The following is a 22,036-nucleotide window of genomic DNA, read 5'->3' on the forward strand; positions in this document are numbered from 1 at the left end:
AAATATTTATAAAAAGTGATCCTTTCAGATTCACGAGGTTGTAACTTCGAATAATTAAAAAAAAGTTTATGCAAATCGGTCAAATAGTTTTTGATAAATAATGATCACCGCGACAGTAATTTTCAAAAAACACGACTTCGAGATAATCGCGTCTAAAGTTTTGCGTGCACTTCTCGTTCCAAGAAAGGTCGCGCGCTTCCACGGTCTGTGACTTTCGTTCTAGTGCTCCGATCTTTATTATTTTTTGAATTTCTATTTTTAAGATAATGCACTTTTAGAATATGCCATAAAAAAATTTCGATTTTTTAGTGCAACACAAGGCCTATAACCCCTTAATTAATTCTATTACATAAAGTCTCTTCGAGTTCACCTTTATATACTACTAGCAAACCCGGCCCCCTTCGCTGGGCACACTAAAATAGAATAGATATGGTTTAGAACAGAAAATATATGCTTTTCATATTATTAATTTCTTTATTCTTTATTCAAGCGCTTTGGCATTAACAATATTTTTTGTTTTTCTATTTGTTTTTGAGTAAATATAAAATATAAATTGAAAATCAGGAAAAAAGAAGATTGTTTTTAAATTTAAAATCAACGCATATGATCATCCATGAATTTTTCGTTTCAATTTATATGTTTTATTAAGCATTGGAGCTTTTTTAACCATTATCCATTTATATTTTTCAAAAAAAAAAAACGAAAAATTTTTTTTTCCACGAACACATAATTTCATTCGGATTTCACATTAAATTCTCAAATTTCGTAAGAAATTATTCACTGTTCCAAAATCCACTCCAAAAAAATTCACAAACAATTTTTACATGTTGCACTTACTTTTTCCTTATGGCATCCAAATCAGAAAGAAATATTGACACATTGTAACTCACACTGTCAATTTGACAGTTCAGTTCCGCCCCAAGCGTTAAAAAAGTAAGCGACATTATGGCTGGTTCAAAAGAACGATGTATCCGTTGCCAGTGCTCCGAATTACAACCACATTTTACGAAACCCATTTTCAATACTTACTTAACAATGTGCGTAAGTTTGGTTTAATTCGGTGCAAAGACACGGCGGGTCCACGTTTTGGCATATATTTCGAGACCCTAGTCATCAATAGGTATGAAAATTACCCCGTATTAAAGCACTTATCAACAGCTTTCATTTGATACCCATATTGTACATACACATCCGAAGGTTACCCGGGTCCACGTTTTGACCTATATCTCGAGACCCCAGTCACAGAGCGGCATGAAAAATACTCTGGACTAAAGCATTCACCAACAGCTTCCATTTGATACCCATATTGTACATACACATCCGAAGGTTACCCGGGTCCACGTTTTGACCTATATCTCGAGCCCTATTTCCAAAATAAAATATAATCCATGTTACTCGTGGATGATGTAGCTTTCGAATGGTGAAAGAATTTTTAAAATCGGTCCAGTAGTTTTTGAGCCTATTCGTAACAAACAAACAAACAAAGTTTTCCTCTTTATAATATTAGTATAGATGACTATGTCGTCAGTGCCCATCTCACACCGTCATTTCTTATATTAATTTGACATCTCCAACCCTGTAAGTGCAACTAAATAAACCGATGCTACAGCTGCTAAGCCTTTGCTAGATGTAGACTTCAATCTTAATATCTTAATTAAATTGTTGTGGAAAATGTATGTATATCATTTAAATTGATTAGCTCTTGAAAAGCTACGTATAGATTTTTAGTTCAAAGTTTATTAATGTTTCGTCTCCTCTTCGATTCGCCAAGCGTTAGCAAGTAGCGAATAGATGAAGCAACTGGTATAAAAAAAATATGTTAGTAGCACTAGAAAAGAGCTGTCAAAACTTACATTTGGTTAACTTAATGAGCATTAGTACAACCGCGTTCATACAGGAAAATGTTTTTTGCTTCAACGCGTTACTTGGGATGCTCGTGCTCTGTCAATACCGCTTGTGTCGTCGTTCTTCGCAATGTTATTATTGACTTTAAACTAAAAACGAACAGTTGCAAGATCAAATAAGAATTCGGGAAGTTAAAGCAACAAAAGTCTCACTGTGTGAACTATTATTATAATGAAATTTTGCCCAATATCAGAAAATAGACTTGGCAGCATTCGAAATAGTGAGTTATACCAGTTTTAAGAGGTAAAATCAAATCGCGAGCAGCGAGTTTTGTGGGATAACTTTGTTGTTGCTTTCACACGCAAGTCATGTGAGCAGATGTTGTGAAGAACTTCTCGTATATATACATATGTATGTAAGCTTTATATCAGTGCTGCCAACACCCGTAAAAATGTTTCCGTGAAGATTGATCAGGATACTGAGCTGGATAACCCAATAAAACAAGCTAACTAGGTTAAGTATAAATTTGTATGCTTCTATGTGCGATGCGGCTGCCAAACCTAACCTAACCTAGTTAAAACCTGTTAAAATTTTTATTTTAAGCCGTACTCTAAATATCAATAGCTGCCTTTAAATTGATTTCTTATCACAAATTTTATTACCGGTTTACAAAGTTAATACTTGAGAAAGCAAAAACTTCCAAAATCAATCCAAATTGGACGTGAGCACATGAAATTGTTACGCCCCTGCTTTATTTCTTCTTCATTGACCTAAAGTATATACTATTCCGTTTAATTCTTTAATTTACAATAACACATGCTAGCAATAAAAAACGTAAATGTTGCTACGAATTTGTTACTATAAAACCTTTCACAATGACTCCACTGAGTTTGATCACTGGGTTGTAAAATAAAAGTCGATGCTTTCCATTTCAATTCAACCGGGCTATTCGGGTCATGTTCTTCGATTTCGATGTAACTCAAATATGTTGCTCTCTGGTCAAAATAATGAGACACGTATTTTTTTGTTCGCCCGCAAAAAATTTTTTTCAAGAGTTATCGGCAATTTTGTTTTTCGGCTCAAAATCGATTTTTTTTAATTATATAAGAAATTTTTTTTTTTAAATGCCCCTAACTTAGTCAAAAATGAACCGATTTTAATAATTCTGGGTTCAAAATGATCGTCATTACTTACAGGAGCGACTTAATTTAGAAAAAATTGCAAAAAAGTATAATAGTTGACAATTTTTTATTTAGCAAAGAAAAAAAAAAAAATTAGATTTTTTCGAAATTCAAAGTGTATTTTTTTTTTTATAACTTTTTTCAAATCAAGAGGACATCTCAAACTTTAATTGTGCTGAATGCCTAGTAGCTAAAATGAGTTGTTTTTGAGTAATGAATTTTTGAGTAAAAACCCTGTTTCGCACTTTTTGTTTTTTGCAAAATAAAACATTTTCAACTTCTTTTTTGCAATGGTTTCTGCATGAAGTCATGTAAGTAATTACGATTATTTTGAACCCAGAATCATTCAAATCGGCTTATTTTTGACTAAGTTATGAGTAATTAAAAAAAACTTTCTTATATAGATTCTTTCCATTTCAATTCAAACGGGCTATTCGAGAAATGTTCTTCGATTTCGATGTAACTCAAATATGCTGCTCTCTGGTCAAAATAATGAGACACTTATTTATTGTTCGCCCGAAAAAATTTTTTTTCAAGAGTTATCGGCTCAAAATCGATTTTTTTTTAATTATATAAGAATTTTTTTTTTTAAATGCTCATAACTTAGTCAAAAATAAACCGATTGTAATAATTTTGGGTTTAAAATGATCGTCATTACTTACACGAGCGATTTCATGTAGAAACAGTTGCAAAAACGTATTTGAAATTTTTTTATTTTGCAAAAAACAAAAAGGGCGAAACAGGTTTTTTACTCAAAAATTCATTACTCAAAAACAACTCATTTTAGTTACTGGGCATTCAGCTTAATTGAAGTTTGAGGTGTCCTCTTGATTTGGAAAAAGTTATAAAAAAAAAATACACTTTTTGAAATATTGAATTTCGAAAAAATTTCATTTTTTTTTCTTTTTTGCTAAATAAAAAATTTTCAACTACTTTTTTACAATTTTTTCTAAATTAAGTCGCTCCTGTAAGTAATGACGATCATTTTGAACCCAGAATTATTAAAATCGGTTCATTTTTGACTAAGTTATGGGCATTTAAAAAAAAATTTTCTTATATAATTAAAAAAAATCGAGTTTGAGCCGAAAAACAAAATTGCCGATAACTCTTGAAAAAAATTTTTTTCGGGCGAACAAAAAAATACGTGTCTCATTATTTTGACCAGAGAGCAACATATTTGAGTTACATCGAAATCGAAGAACATGACCCAAATAGCCCGGTTGAATTGAAATGGAAAGCATCAGTCACAAATTAATGGCAACACAACTTGATAGCTTTAATACATCACTTTATTATTTTTCGTTTACTCTTTCTCATTGACTCAAAGCGCTACGCTTTACGGTTAAAGTCTTATTATCGGGAAAATGTTTTAGAAGCTGCTTTAGAGCCGTGGACACGCAAACATTTCGGTCGTAGACCATAGACGTTCCAACAGGACTCGGCACCATCTCATAAAGCTCGTGTGAACCAAGAATGATTAAAAAATCATGTTCCACACAATGGCTCTCGAATACGCCAGACGCAAATCCGATGGACTATTCCATCTGGTCCATTTTGGAGAGCAAGATGAGGACTAAAAAATATACCAGTATGGACGCACTGAAAAAAGCGATTATACGAGAATGGGCCAAAATACCTCAAGATCACATTCGTGCAGCATGCAACTCATTTTTTGACCGTTTAAAGGCTATAGGCAAGGGAAAAGGTGGTTATATCGAGTTAAAGTAAATATATAATATTTTAAAATTGTAATCATTTTTGAACAATTTTGTCTTTGAAATCAATAACAACTAATTTCACACAAAAAAGTCATGGTGTTTTGAATAGGTAATACTTCATATCGTTCGCCTGTATATATAAGGTATAGCTCTCTCTCTCCTTTTCCTCTATGTTATATCGTTTTTCTCTCTCGCGGAACGAAAATGCCCAAATCGTTGCATGGCCTTGAAATTTTACTCTCCATTCTCGCTCGTCCATAGACCCCTAAGAAGTTTCACTTCAAAAAAATGGTTTCGGGAAGTTATATGCTCATTTATACATGTCCTCAACCACCATATGTACCCAGTATTTATCTCAATTATCAGTTTTAAACTTAGGGATATATACAATATTTTCCATCTGCCACAATTTAGGAGAAAAGCTACTGGGTATCGATCGCTGTTAAAACTGTTAAGTCTAGAGAACAAATCACTTCCCTAATGGCTAGACCCCTCTTATTTTGAACAGAAAAGCCCTAGAAGGGGCTTCAGGAATTTACACCTCCACAATGATAAGTGTTTCAGGAAGTGGAATCAAAATTGATCTGAATTGGTGCAGGAGGCAAATTAATCGATATCGCAGTGAAAATAATCTTAATCCTTACTTCAAAAGCAACAATGTTCAAGTTTGTTTGGATATTAATATTTCTTGTACTATAGTGCTACAAGATCAGACTTATGTTTTGAAATTAACAACAGAAGCTAATTATAGTTATTAAAAAAGCCGTTCATACTTCATTGCAATAATATTAAGTAATCGGAATTTATTGTGAACATCATTTGTCAGAAGAGTCTGACACGTTTGACTTTTGAGTTAAAGAGAAAATTTTGTTCAAAGGTGGAGGTGGAGAAAAAGTGGTACTATTGAAACTGCTATAACTGATTGTGTTGGTGTTTCTTAAAAGTTTCTTAATTCAAGCAGTTAATGCCGGTCACCCCTCGGCAGGCAATGGCAAACCTCCGAGTGTATTTCTGCTATGAAAAAGCTCCTCATAAAAATATCTGCCGTTCGGAGTCGGCTTGAAACTGTAGGTCCCTCCATTTGTGGAACAACATCAACAATCACACCACAAATAGGAGAAGGAGCTCGGCCAAACACCCAATAAAGGGTGTACGCGCCAATTATATATAAGTATATATATATTGTATTCTTTAGGAGGTATTAGTATGTCGCTTAAGCTTCTGAATGAATTTTCAAGATAATTACTTTCTTTGCTATATGTTTATTGGTTAAGCAGCTGCTTAGAAAAAGGTGAGTTTGGTCGTTAAAGACTTGCTGGTCTGGATACTTTTTTTTGGTTAGTATTCAATATTTGTATATTGTTGTTGTTTTTGTTGATTTAAATAAATAAATAATTAGCGCCTACACTTCAGTTAGGTGTTTGGCGAACTCCAATTTTGGCGTGCGTCTTGATGTCGTTACACCAATTTCGGGACCTACAGACTCCGAACAGCAAATTGTTTTTTATGAGGAGCTTTTTCATGGCAGAAATACTTATACACTCGGAGGTTTGCATTGCCTGCCGAGTTGCGACCGCTATTAGAAAAAACTTTTTCAATCATTTTGCTGTTTGATGCACGGAGATTCGAACCTACGTGCTCCCCAATAGTAGTCACGCACCAACCCATTCGGTTACGGCGGCCGTCTGTGTTGATTCCTGTTATTGAAATAGAGGTATTTTTTGTAATAGTAGAACCTGAAGTTTCTGTGAAGGAAAGAGCTTTACTTGGACTATTATTTGGTTTCTCATTCAATGATTTCACGTTATTCTTGTTTTCGTTTGTTATTGTTTTTCAGTAGAAGTACTTTGTACTTTTGGGGAAAAGCAATTTGAGTGCGGGAAATGTTTCTAGCCTCCATCGTGGAACACTTGTTTCTTGTTTTGATGGCTCAGATATCCTTGGTTTGTTTGAATTTTTTGCACTCACTGCACGATGAGGGCTGTTGCTCTGAGCAGTTGGCAGACATAATGCCAGTGCATTCATCTGGTTGATGTGGAGGAAGTGAGCACTTAAAACAATTTTTCCCCCATTTAGAGGTGTAGTCAAGTATGATAGTTGGAACAATTTGTATCGCATGGGATTAGGTACATATTCTCTCGTCTAAGCAGGATGCCAATATTTTATTAGGTAGTTCGTACGTGTAAAGAATAAGAGAATAACCCTTTTCCGACGTGCGGTTAATCATTTTGCTAAATTTATAAACGGAAATAATGTCCTGGCTACTTAATTCACAGACTATTTCTTCGTCTCCAATCATGTTAAGATAATGGTTGATGAGTATATGTTTCTTTGCTAGAAATTACGAAGCGAAAACTTAACAGGGGATACTCTATGTAACAGCGTGGTTACTAAACATTTATGTGCAATTTTTTGTATTTTAACAGTAGCAAAAGATTGTCGTATCTGTGTTCAGAGATCGATATAATCTCTTTACTAATGAGGTAATAGCTCTATGAGTAGCGGAACATGAAAAATCTAATACTTCTTTTTGTTTTCATTACTGCAGGTTAGTACCAGAAACTTAGGATCTGCCACCGCACCTGGTAATTCAGGGTAAAAGTTTAGAGGTGAACCGTTTGCGAGTTTTTTTTAGTGGGGTATCTCTTGCAAGTAATGCAAAACGATTTTCTCTATGATCGGTTGCCCCAGGGGCATGTTTACATAAAAATGGAGTGCTTAAAATTTACAATTTTCAAGATAGAAATTTTTGATGGAAAAACAAAGTTAAAAAAGGTTAAGTCAATGACAACGTGCGAATTTTTTAAATTCAAAAGTTGGCAGCACTGCCTTTAACAACAGTTTCAAACGTTCATCGTTTTTTCCAAAATAAGGGAATCAACAATTAATCGCATAATAATAAATGATTAGGTTGATAGTGGTAGTGATTTGAAGGTGTATTTTCAAAAAACAACTGGCTTTCGCATTAAATCTGAGTTCGTGCGAACCTTTAGCTTTCAACTTGATGACGAGTTTTTTGTTTTAGTTGAGAATTGGCTTACTTCTTCCCATGAGTACTCGTATGAATTTTTCGACTCTAACTTTAAAATATCTACCGGAAATATGTACATATATACAGTCCAAACTAGATGTGCAAGAGGAAGAGCTCTACGGTTTAAAGGTTCCCGGGAGCTCGAAAACTTAGGGTATTTTCATAAAAAATGAAAATTGATATTTTAATTTTTTAGGCTTTTTATTTAGCTTCTTTTACATACAAAAATGAAAAAAAAAATTTAATACTTTTCAAAATGGCGCTGATGTTGACCCTCTCAAAAAATTGGACCTGGATGGTGTTGTCCATTTTGGCTCTTCTATTTATCTGAAACACAAAAACCAAAAAACTAGTCGTTTCGAGATAAATCAGTTTAACATTTGAGTTACAGGAGCATACGGACCGCTCTCTACCTAGTTAATGAGCTGTCGAAGCTATAATACTGGGCATTTCCGCATGAAAATATCACAGTATGTTTTTAAGATACTATACTTTCGAAATATCAAAAAAAAACAAAAAACAATTTTTTGAAATTTCTAGATGTTCGATGTTCAGATACATTTTGCTACAAAAATGACATTCTTGGCGTTGAATCTAGCATTAAAATGAGTCCCAAGCCTTTTTGGTATTTTATTAAGCGAAACAAATTAATTAAAAAAAAAATACCAGTCTTACGGTTAGACGCAATAGAAGTGAAACCTTCCGTAAAACAAACAGAGAGAATGAGACGAAAGCAGCATTAGGAGCGGGATAATTATAGGTTCATTATAATATTGCTATAAAGTTCATATTTTATTTTCTTCATTTTATTATTATTCATCCTCAATGTTTTCAATTTTTTAGTTTTATTTTCTTTTTGTTTTTTTCTGTCGATATTCACGACACTTTTCTGCATTATTTTTCGGCATAATTGCGGTAAATATTTAAAAATGAAAATATTTACGAATATAAAAATACGGACGCAATACAGCACACGCGGTTGCTATTATGAGCGTCGTAACGCGTATATTACACAAACGTACTAACATACACACAAACATTCGTGGGACGCTTGGTCTAATCAAGTATTAGGTAGTGTAGTATAGGTATACATAATGCCTTCTCGCTCACCGTGGTTCCGTATTACGCAGGCGCGCACACATACGTACTAGCATACATACAAACATACATACGTATGACGCTTGAACTAAACACCAAAGCAAGTAATAGGCAGTGTAGTATACATACTACAATACTCACTATACTAGCGTGGCTCAGCAGTACGCAGCCACACACATATACGTATATCAACATGTAACCCTTCGTAGCCAAGAGTGGGGAGGCTACGAAGCACCGCACAAAGAGGAGACGGAGAATAGGGAACGCTGTATAACTGTGTTCTATCTCATTCTCTCGCAGGCTATATACTATAAGATATATATGTATGTCTCTTTTTAGTGTCGCTTTTTCGTTTCATCGAGTCTCAAATCACTCCCAACGATTCTAAAGAAGTTTTCACTTCAAAAATGTTTTCTGATGAAGGCATCTGGTTTTGAGCTAAAATGTAATTCTACTTTTAGCTTCGGCTCTCTTATTTTGCCATCTGATGGTGTACCTAATGGGATTTATAAACTGAAATAGACAGCAAAATTTAATATTTATGGGTTTTCAGCGGTTTTATTATGGAATTGTACTCAGTTAATTCTTCTATTGCGACGTCTTTCTGATATTATAGTATACCGCGAGCATCTCATGTCTTCATTGATGGTTGGAAAATTACGTATGTATATTAATCCGATTTCTAAGAGTGGGAATAAAAATAAGCCTATATCAAGTTAGCCGCAGTTTCGAAACTTTTCGAAAGCATAGCTAAGAATAAAATGTCCTTAATATCGTCGCAAGTAATTAATCTTGCTTTTTAAATTTAAATTTAAATTCAATAAAATTGAATTTTCAAAACTACTTACAGCATGTTGCTATAGGAGTTCACTTGATACCGCTCCGCGTCAACCACGTTTTATTTACATTCACTGCATTGAATTTCGCGCTAATTGCGCCTTTTGTATACTTAATGTTAATTTCTTTGTTATTGTTTTTCTATTGCATTTATTCATACAATTATGCATACGTTTTGGATTTTATTGCAGTGCATCTCATTTCATTTGATTATGTAATATATGGTTTGTTTTGCTTTTGAAAGTGCTTCCATCAGCGCTTCGAAGCGGTTATTGTCAGACCGCCAGAGTTATTTACTATAGATGCTTTCCATTTCAATTCAACCGGGCTATTCGGGTCATGTTCTTCGATTTCGATGTAACTCAAATATGTTGCTCTCTGGTCAAAATAATGAGACCCGTATTTTTTTGTTTGCCCGAAAAAATTTTTTTTCAAGAGTTATCGGCAATTTTGTTTTTCGGCTCTAAATCGATTTTTTTTAATTATATAAGAACATTTTTTTTAAATGCCCATAACTTAGTCAAAAATGAACCGATTTTAATGATTCTGGGTTCAAAATGATCGTCATTACTTACACGAATGACTTCATGTAGAAACCATTGCAAAAAAGTAGTTGAACATTTTTTATTTTCCAAAAAACAAAAAGTGCGAAACAGGGTTTTTACTCAAGTATTCATTACTCAAAAATAACTAATTTTAGCTACTGAGCATTCAGCTCAGTTGAAGTTAGAGGTGTCCTCTTGATTTGGAAAAAGTTATAAAAAAAAAATACACTTTTTGAAATATTGAATTTCGAAAAAATCTCAATTTTTTTTTCTTTTTTGCTAAATAAAAAAATTTCAACTACTTTTTTGCAATTGTTTCTCCATTAAGTCGCTCCTGTAAGTAATGACGATCATTTTGCACCCAGAATTATTAAAATCGGTTCATTTTTGACTAAGTTATGGGCATTTAAAAAAAAAATTTCTTATATAATTAAAAAAAATCGATTTTGAGCCGAAAAACAAAATTGAAAAAAAATTTTTTCGGGCGAACAAAAAAATACGGGTCTCATTATTTTGACCAGAGAGCAACATATTTGAGTTACATCGAAAACGAAGAACAAGACCCGAATAGCCCGGTGGAATTGAAATGGAAAGCACCTATATTTATTCAATACTTGGTTTCTTTGCTTACCGAGCGTGTCGAACGGTTGGCTAGACAACTGAGAAGATAAGGATTTCCCTTTCTTCAAATGGTCGAGACTAGCAATACAAATCGGTCCCACTTGTAAATTTTTTAATTAAGAGGCCTTTCAAAAGAAATAAACGATTTTTTAATTTAAATAAAACCGGTTTTGATTGAGATACTCACAATTTTTTTTTGTAATAACAGTTTATGGCATTGGTGTATATGGGAGGTCTAAGTTTGGGCTTTGTAGTATTATTATGCCTGAATTGCATATGCATAATAACAAGTAAACTGAAAATTTAATTGAAATTAAAGAAATTTAAAAATTTTAAGAATTATTCAATGTTGAAAGTTTTGGTAAAAAGATGGTGAAAATTGTTGTATCGGTGTATTGTGGTGTGTTGTTCAAATTCAAATATCTGCGGCTCATTTTTTACTAATTTCTTTTTTTGTTTTTGGAAAAGTTTTATATTTTTGTTCAGATTTATTTCTTATATTTTCAATGATAGAAAGTTTCATAGTGGAATTCCAATATTTTTTTAAGTTAATATGTACATAGCGACGCTACGATCGATTGCACTGTACATATTTTAATATAACTCTATGCGAGTTAATCTCATGTGGATCAGTATCATCCCTACTCCGATACTTTCACTTGTTCATATATACACACTTATAAATATCCATTCACCCATTCATCAATTTGTTGAAAAATTGGTTTCGTCGCTAAAGATAAAATTTATAACTATATGCCACGTGAATAAATAAATCAAAGAATAAAAAAATTATTGCGAAATTTTGATCAACCACAGTGTCCAATCGGCCTATGGCCAATAAGTTTATGTTCCTAGTTCAGCTGTACCTTATGTTTGTGTAGATCAAAATCCCTTGGCGAAATGTGTCAAATCGAAGTCACGGATAAACCGAGTTTTTGGAAGAAATTGGTTTCCAGGGCACTCTCAAGAATATCCGCGTTGTTTTCAACAGAGCTTAAATTTCGCATATGATATTATATAATATTTTTCGAGTCTACACACCAAAATAAAATTACGTAGTGCGTTAAGCGTGTGTTTACCTCTTAAACCTAACAAAATCTACTTTATCTTAGCGAATGTGCGTGGGATCCATAAAAAGCTCATTAATGGCTTTAACTGTAATAATACAGTCATTTCCGATATAACGCGGTACTTTTATAACGCAATTTCATATTACACGGTTTTATGTTCCTGTTGTTGCAGCAGCATGAACTTTACCCATACATGTACGGGGAATGCTGCTGGAGTGGCAGTCTTTGGCCGAATATAAAATTCCGACTGTCATGGAATCGATATTTCATGTCCCTCGTATAACGCGGTATTTTCCCTCCTTATCGGTGGCATCAAGATCAAGCTGAAATGCAAAAAAAAAAGGCAAGGGCGGTGTTCGGGCAAATGCATATGGTATGGGCGAGTTCGCAAATCTCTAGGTGTTCTAAACTGCGAATATATAGCCAGAACATTCTGGTCGAACACCATCAGCACGCGCTGTGGTGATCAACGAATGAGGAAACCATCTTATGGCGAATCAAACGTAAAAAGTTGGGGTGGACAGGTCACACGCTTAGAAAACCACTTATAGCACTGGAGCAGATATCGCGGTCAGCCGGTCAGAATACTTAGAGAAGGTCGATGGTGCCGACATCCCATGGGACGGCGCAAAAACAACAGCCCAGAACCGTGTACGATGGAACAGTCTTGTCGAGGCCATATGCTCCAGAACGGAGTGAACAAGGGTAAAAACATATATATGCTGATTATATTCAGTTAGAACAATTTATTTCCATGTTTAAGAACAGTTCAAGTTTTATTTATTTTATTTTATTTATTATTATTAAAGTCAAACATACAACCAAGGTTATTTTTACAATGATTGACCTTAAGAATAGTTTACATAAAAGGATTAACAGTAAAATCAAAATTAAAATTAAACTTACAGATAGTAGTAAAGAAGTATAAGTTGGAGAAAGTATTAAAAAAGGAAAGTGAGGTTAAAATGTGGAACCATTTGAGTACATTCAGCAATTTTCGGAAAGGTAGCGAAGCAATTTGTTTTTGAAACACGAGCTTTCTTTTATACGTTTAATTTTGTAAGGTAAGGTATTCCAAAGACGGGCAGAGAACACAAAGTATTGTCGTTCAGTCACCAAACAACTGTATTTCATTGGAACTAAGTTTAACGTACGGCAGGACTTTGAAAACATAAGTCGATCTTTGATGCATCTGGGTTCCTGAGTGTTTATGATCTTCTGGAGTAAAACTAAACATTTAAACCTAAGCAAGTCGTAAAAGGATACGGAAGCAATTTTTTTCGCAGAAACAGAAATATGGTCATAACGTTTTTTTACAGTACATGTATCTTGCAATGTTGTTATTCAAAACATTAAGCTTATTACGGCACACACTATCACAAGGAGTGGTATATAACTCACAACCATACAGTAACGTTGGTAACAAATACGTTTTAGCTAGTAGCAGTCGAATGTACTAACATATAATTCAACGTCATCAGTATATACATGGACATCACTATATTTAATCACACTGAACGAATCGTTAATGTACAAAACAAATTAAAGACGGTCAACGATAGAGCCTTGAGGCACACCTCTGGTTACAGGTAGAAAGTTTGATAAGGTATTATCACCACATACTGCTTGTAGTCGGTCACAGACACGTTTCTATATGACGATGTCAAAGCCGACGTTGAAAAGCTAAATAAGTTTTTAAGCTTCAAGATTAAGAGTTTATGGTCTACGGAGTCAAATGCCTTGGAATGGTCAAGTAGAGTTAGAAAAGTCACATACTTTTTGTCAATGTTGAACCTTATAGCGTCAGACACTTTTAGGAGTGCCGTCATGCAGCTCCAACTACATCTAAACCCCGGCTGCAATGTGCTCACTAAGGCGTTGTTATTCAGAAACGTGTTTATTTAGCGATGCATAATGCGCTCAAGAACTTTAGATAAGAACGGTAATATTGCAATCGGTCGGTAGTCTCCATTCGCTTTCTTAATTGGTATGATTTTGGCTCTTTTCTCTTTCGTGCAACTATTTTAATGAATTTTTGCACAATAAACAAAAATCTGCTGAACAACGCTCAATTTAATTTTTTGTACAGGGTAGAAAATTCCATACATTCGACTGGTCAGAGTAAACGAGTTTGTGAAAAGAATACGCAACCATATGAATACATATACTGATAAAAGAAAACGAACATTTTACAACAAAGCTACCAAAATTTATTCTAAATACCCACCAACCGTGAGGGGAAAATTCTTCCCTCAGTAATGGTAAGAATAGGCCTCTTCTATTCGCCATTCCCCCGCTCGCTATTTCTATGCTCGATTAACTTGACTCGATAGTTGCATGCGAAAGCAACAACAAAGTTGTCGAGTGCGATTCGCCGTTAGCGAGATTTGATAGGTATTAGATTTGTTATTTATAAATTTTAATATTTAGTTTTCGAAAAGTTGGAATTAAAGCAAAAACATTTTATGCGAGCCTTAGAAACCTTTTCTGCTGAGTTCTAACTGCCAATCACAAATTGGAGTAGATAAGGGTTACCAACAGTATAATTACAGGAACATCCAACAAACGAGCTCACCTAACCGGCTAACAATCACTTAAATTAGATTAAGAATCATAAACCTACCGTTGGGCTTAAATTTAATTAAGCGATCTGGTAAATAAAACCATGTATTTATACTTAGCGGTTGTATTAATTGGGAAAAATATTTTATTTTAAGCAAGTAATACTGTTTTTATATTACATATCTGAGTGTTTCGTTAACTTACTTTTGACTAAAAGCTTGACCCATATATGCAGATCAGTTCAAAGACATCATTTTGAGTTTGCAGTGGAGACTCCTTACATCGCGTTTAGCAGCGGTTTCGAGAATTGAAGAAGTTATTGACCTTAGCATATTTCGAGGCAGAGGGGATTAGTTAAAAGAGGAGGGAATAGTAATAACAATACCCTAATCACTTTTCATGACATCAAGTCAAAACGACTGCTTGAGAAAATGGTATATACATTTTCTCTTTTATAATGCACCCTTCTTCACAGGTGGTCATCTTTATCTGTCCACTACTGTGAAATAAATTTTATTTTGAATTTTTGGCTTTTTGTTTTTGTTGTTCAAGTCGCCATTGGCACACAGCAAGCACGAAGTTTACCATGAAAACGATGAATATTGCCAACATTTTATGTGTTTAAAAATAGCTTTTTAGTCTAGCACCAAGTCTAGCTGGCAATAAATAAGCAAGTTTAACAGAAAAAGAAAAATAATATAGTAGACAAAACAAAAAATAAAAATATGAAATGAGTAAGAGAAAGTCGCCTTCATGTTATGTTTTATCTCGTTTGTGCATAAATGCGAATGTAACCTTCAAAGGAAAGAAAAGTGAGTGACAGACACTCAACGTTGCTGACGTATCTCTGCTTAGGAAAATGAAAGATTGTGAGTAGTCATGGTCATGATAAAAATACAGTAAGCCAAAGAGGCTGAGAGATACTTTTAGCTTTTTTATGTATTTGCATATTTAGTCTCACACTCTCATTTCCATTGTCTGTTTTGGTTTTGTAATACCATTCGATTAAATCGGATATCAAAAATGTTTTTATAAAAATGTAATTATTCTACGCCCCAAAAGCTTGTAAAATTCAATATTTGCATTTTAGTCCTTAAATTTTAATATCATGCAAACGAGTGTATATAAATGTACAAAGAGTTGAAAGGTGAGCGCAAGTACTACCGAAATCTTTTACCTCATATCTACCCCTGAGAATGAATCCTCCAGCTTTTACCGCTACAAGAAACCTAATAAGCTCCGAATAATGCTAGTGGATTACTTTAATTATTTTATTTATTTATTTCAATTACTTTACTATTTACATACAATTTGTATATTAATCAATGAATGTTTAGACGTAAAACATTTTAAATTGTTTTAGCTACCCAATTACATTTCAAATTGTGTGAAAACTGACAGTTCGTTTTCGAGTGATGTGCCTGAGTTCGCAAAGAGTATAAATATATGTTCTTTATATTTTTTTGTGTATATGTTTGTTAATATTTTTAAAAACACTTTTCTTACCAATATGTTCCAGGGCGATGCCCATAAATTTGACGTTTCTTCTCATTTAACAATCAATGTTGCTAGCAACATTTCACAGCAATACAATTTGTATGGATTTTGACAGCCATTTAACGTAAAACTCAAACTTTATACCATGCTTAAGCCTTAGCGTCGCGATTGCAGATCAGTTGATAAGATGATGCCGAAATAATTCGGCCTCGCCACGCCACAAACAACTACCGTAGAAACGACTCGACGTTATGCCCAGTCTCACTGCATGGATTCTGATCGAACCGTGTCTTGTTGGGACCTTCACCATTAATGGGAGTTGTGGTTTTGATAAACCTACAAGCATACTTGGCCACATCCAATTCACCCGAGTCCAGAAGAAATTTTCATATCAGTGTTCTCACCCAGCGCTCGTTGAGCGACCACATATCCATGGGCAGATTTTATGTAGGCAAAGTCCTTGAATCAAAAGAAAAATATTAGTACAGAGAGCAAAGTGTATCTGTGTAATATTTAATAAAGATATTTATGGTAGCCGAATGGGTTGGTGCGAGAGAACGTTGGTTCGAATCTCGGTGAAACAACAAAATTAAGAAAAACAATTTTCTAATAAATAGCGGTCGCCCCTCGGCAGGCAATGGCAAACCTCCGAATGTATTTCTGTATGAAAAAGCTCCTCATAAAAATATCTGCCGTTCGGAGTCGGTTTAAAACTGTAGGTCCCTCCATTTGTGACAACAAGACTTACACCACAAATAATAGAAGGAGCTCGGCCAAACACCCAAAAAGGGTGTACGCGCCAATTATATATATATATATATATACATATATATTTATGGTGTTTACATATGTAAACTTTTAAATTTACAAAGCACAAAACTTTAACCCTTTTCTCGTACTGTTAGATGAGCGCACCTTGCTTAAATTTACGCACTGAAATCGTCGCTTGGCGGCCGCCGTAGCCAAATGGGTTGGTGCGTGATTTCCATTCGGAATTAAAAATCTCGGTTAAATCTCGGTGAAAGCAAAATTAATAAAAACATTTTTATAATAGCGGTCGCCCTCGGCAGGCAATGGCAAACCTCCGAGTGTATTTCTGCCATGAAAAAGCTCCTCATAAAAATATCTGCCGTTCGGAGTCGGCTTGAATCTGTAGGTCCCTCCATTTGTGGAACAACATCAAGACGCACACCACAAATAGGAGGAGGAGCTCGGCCAACACCTAACAGAAGTGTACGCGCCAATTATTTATTTATTTTTAATCGTCGCTTAAACTTACATAATTTGTGTAAACCACTTCAAATTTAGACAGCGGTTTTACGAGCTTTGAAGTTTACGAGATTTGCATAGTATTAGGCCTACGGTGCTTTTGTTTTTAACATTATACGAGGGGTGCCTTTTATTTGGCAGGATTTGGCAACCCTGGTGTTGCAATCTGGCAACTGACAGCTGTATCGCAAAGTTTGACATTTTTTGGCTTTTACGAACGTTGAAATACCAGCGCTATTTGTGTTGCTTACAGTAACTTAAAAGATTCATCTCGGTCCAAAAATGGAATTAAATCTTGAACATTTTCGTGCGATTATTTTTTACAACTTTCGACGTGGATTAACTCAGCAACATTGCATGGATGAACTTAATTCATTTTTTGGCGATGAAGCTCCATCAAGGACCAGTGTTTATCGATGGTATGGTGAATTCAATCGTGGTCGTAGTTCACTCCAAGACGAATTTCGTGAAGGTCGTCGTGCGCGAACTGATATTGCAAGATCGTCATGTAACCTGTCGTGAGATTGAGACAATCTAATTCATTAGTGGGACCAGCATACATTCAATATTGCATAAACATTTGACTGTCAAAAAAATTTGTTCGCGGTGGATCCCACTTAATTTGTCAATCGCTCAAAAAAAGGCTCGTGTCGATTGGTCGAAGGAAATGGTCAAAAAATACGATCGCGGTGCTTCGAAACACGTCTATGACATCGTGACAGGTGATGAATCATGGATTTACGCGTATGAGCCCGAAAGTAAACAGAAATCGACTGTATGGGTGTTTCAAGATGAGCCAAATCCAACAAAAGTTGTTCGCGCACAAAGCACTTCCAAGCAAATGGTCGCCTGTTTTTTCGGAAAAACTGGACATGTCGCAACCGTACCACTAGAACAACGCAGAACAGTAAATTCTGAGTGGTACACAACCATTTGTTTGCCAGTTGTCTTCCAAGAAATTAGGAAAACCAATCGCCAAAGACGGATCACTCTTCACCAGGACAATGCGAGCTCCCACACATCGGCTCAAACAACTGCATTTTTGAGCACCCAAAACATCGAATTAATGGGTCATCCGCCGTATAGTCCTGACTTGGCACCGAATGACTTCTTTTTATTCCCGTACGTAAAAAACAAACTGAGAGGTCAACGTTTTTCGACACCTGAAGAAGCGGTTGCAGCATTCAGAATGCATGTTTTGGAGGTACCTCATTCAGAGTGGCAAAAGTGCTTCGACAATTGGTTCAAACGCATGCAAAAGTGTATAGATCTTCATGGAGAATATTTTGAAAAACAATAAAGTGATTTTCGATGATTAAAATTTGTTTTTGTTCTCTAATCCCGACATATAAAAGGCACCCCTCGTACTTCCAGGGCGCAAAGGAATTACGGGGAACGAAATGTCAGATAAATTAGTCCCATTTATGGTCTCAGAACCCTTTTGTAGCCTAGAACTCCTTTCTTAGTCTGGAAGTATGAGGATCAAGGGGTTTATATTTTTACTTTAGTCGTGAATGGATTTCATTTGTGTTTTTTTAATAGATTAATCCCTGTTTAAGCAATACTCATATTTTATGAAATGCTTTGTGGCTCTTTGTCAAAAGTTTCGAAAAGAAACAGTAGTAATTTGATACACAATGCGTTGATGAATTTGAATATTTTAAAAATCCTAAGAACGTAGTAATAAAGGTAACTCATGGTGAAAAGATTTACAGGTTAAATCTATCAACCTAATTTGCTTCGCTACACTAAAATCCAATTTATTCAAAGAGGAAGCAAATCGGGACCAATTGCCAAAATGTATACAAGAGTTTGTAAATTTTTGTCCGTCCAAATTTATGTTCTAAGTTAATATCCGCAATACCAGAACAAATGAACAAATGAACAAAAAAACAAAAAAAAAAAATGTATTTTAATATTTACGGCCGCCATAGCCGAATGGGTTGGTACGTGACTATCATTCGGAATTCAGAGAGAACGTAAGTCTCAGTGAAAGACCAAAATAAGAAAAAGTTTTTTCTAATAGCGGTCGCCCCTTGGCAGGCAATGGCAAACCTCCGAGTGTATTTCTGCCATGAAAAAGCTCCTCATAAAAATATCTGCCGTTCGGAGTCGGCTTGAAACTGTAGGTCCCTCCATTTGTACAACAACATCAACACGCACACCACAAATAGGAGGAGGAGCTCGGCCAAACACCCAAAAAGGGTGCACGCGCCAATTATATATATATATATATATATATATATATATATATATATATTATTTAAGAGACGCACGAGGGCATACGGGTCTTATATGTTATTTAATAAATTTACTAAAATAATTAGACTTGTGAAGTCTTATGAATGGGAAATATCGAGGTAAGGTATATGTAAGGTAAGGCAATATTGAGACTATATATTAATATATCACTATATATTATAAATATACTCCCATGCGTATTTGTTTGTTATGTACTCGAAGGTACCCATTTACATACATAAGTATTAACGTTGTAAATGTTTTTAGTGACTTTAAAATTAAATACATGCATATATATGTACTTAAGCTGATTAGTCAAATGAATGACATTAAAATATTCTTTGTCAAACAAAAACACTAATCGGGTATTTATCTCTTTTATTGGTGCAGATGTATGGTCGCTATACCAAAGATTTAGGAGAATTTGCTAAAGATGAAGCCAGAAAACTCAAACTACTCGAGAAACGTAGAAAGCATGAAGACAGACAACGGAACAAGGTAAACAAACAATAAAGCATACAAATGCAAATTCAGTTAACATTTTATAATATGCACACATATGAATAAATGATTTTATTTTAATTATGCGTGCTTGACTATCTTGCATGCGATAATATTAATTCGAAAAAACCAAAAACACTTTTTTATGTCTGTACTTGTGACGGACTGCAACTATTCAAATGAGAATAAGAAATATGATTGTTTAAGGTAATGTAAATATTTGTATTAAAAAATTAAAATGTTAATATATAAGTTCAGCACATATTAATGTACATACTTGTTAATTCACTTTGCCATAACTAGCAGCTATTTTAATAATTTGCTTACACGAAAAATTACGCTGACTTGTGAGTGACTTAAGAGCATTTTTTATTTGGAAGAGAAAAACTGCAGCTGTAAATAGAGAAATAGCTTAGAAATAACTAGTTTTTTAATCTTTTTCCATTTGTCTCAGATTTTTTCCTAAACTGTCAAATATGATAGATAAACATTTGTGTGAACCAGAAGGAAGAATGCTACGACATAAAAGGTCTTCTGTGCCTCAGTGATGTGTGCCAAAGCTTGATTGCCCATGTCTGTCCATCCAATACACGTAAAAATATCCTTTGTAATGGAGTTCCTATCGCTGAAAGTTTCAACTATACAAAAGCTGAAATACTTCAATATCGAGCTAGTTTTTTTATCCACGAAACGCAAAGCGCTACCTTTCGGCCAACTGGATCGACTACAGTTCGAGTTTGGACTGCTCTGCAGGGTCCGGCACTCGAAGTGTAACCAATTAAAAACGCCATACATTTAGTTTGGAAAATTACTTTTATTCAATTCAATGTAAAAACTATGTAAAAATAATACAAAATTAAAAATCAACTTACTTTTGCTCGACATGACCACCTTTTGCCTTGACTATGGCCTTGAGATGGTCCAGAAACGAATCGCAAGCTGCCCGAATGTGACTTGCAGGTATTTCAGCCCACTCGCGGACAATGGCTTTTTTCAGCGTCTCGAGACTGGTAAATCTTTTAGTTCGGACCTTGGTCTCCAAAATGGCCCAAAGGGAATAATCCATCGGATTCGCATCTGGTGAATTTGAAAGCCATTGTGTGGACGTTATAAATTTCGGAACGTTGTTTTGTAGCCATTTTTAGTTCACTCGAGCTTCGTGAGACGCTGCCGAGTCCTGTTGAAACGTCCATGGTGTGCCATCAAAATGTTTGTCTCCCCACGGCTTCAAAGCAACCTTCAGAATACTTTCCCGATAATACTTCGAATTTACCTTGACGCCAGGCTCGATGAAAACGATTGGAGAGCGCCCATCTGTGGTTACAGTGGCCCAAACCATTACCTCTGCCGGGTGCTGCCTCCTGGTGGCCAATCGGTGATTCAAATTCTCGTATGAACGGTCGGTCAAATAAACCCTATCGTTTTGGGAGTTTACGAATTGCTCAATTTGAAAAATGTTCTCGTCAGAAAACACAATGTTTGGAAATTGACCGTTTTTGTCCAAGCGAAGCAACTACTTCGCTATCTCAAGTCTTGTTGCTGCTTTGGTGTGAGATCATCCGCCTTTTGAATCTTGTAAGGCTTGACTTTGAGATCAGTTTTCAGTATGCGGTGGATGCTACGGTGAGATACTTTCAGTTCTTTCGCCATTTGATTGGCACTACGTTGGGGATTTCGCTCAAGTCGCCTCTTCACTTTTTGAACCATTTCACGTGCCGTTGCAGTCTTTTGACGTTTCAGGATGCTACCAGTATCATTGTAACGAGTAATGGTGCGATAAACAAAAACTTTATTTACTTTAAGGTGCTCGAGCTCACGAACAATCGCTGGTTGTGATTTTAGCTGTTATTATTTATTTATTTATTCAATTAATAGTGTAAAAAATACAGTATTTCTTACAGCCTATGAAAACAGAATAATGCAAATCAAATAATGTTTAATCAAAGTAAAATTAAACTTATAATAAACTAGTTTCATTGCAATGAGTGAAAGAAGAAGATAACATTTCTTATAACTTATT

The 22,036-nt window shown here is 34.9% G+C and overlaps 1 protein-coding gene across 5 annotated transcripts in view; it reads left to right on the forward strand.

Moving 5' to 3' along the window:
* The window catches only part of LOC129245405 (chloride channel protein 2), a 142,273-nt gene that overhangs the window by 68,064 nt on the left and 52,173 nt on the right, over positions 1-22,036 (forward strand). For all 5 annotated transcript variants that reach the window (XM_054883556.1, XM_054883566.1, XM_054883575.1 and 2 more), the window contains exon 2: positions 19,906-20,013. In XM_054883556.1, coding sequence (XP_054739531.1) covers positions 19,906-20,013 — 108 coding nt within the window. The remainder of the gene's footprint in view (positions 1-19,905; positions 20,014-22,036) is intronic.

Source organism: Anastrepha obliqua, chromosome 1 (genome assembly GCF_027943255.1).
Source record: "Anastrepha obliqua isolate idAnaObli1 chromosome 1, idAnaObli1_1.0, whole genome shotgun sequence".
NCBI classification, from domain to species: domain Eukaryota; kingdom Metazoa; phylum Arthropoda; class Insecta; order Diptera; family Tephritidae; genus Anastrepha; species Anastrepha obliqua.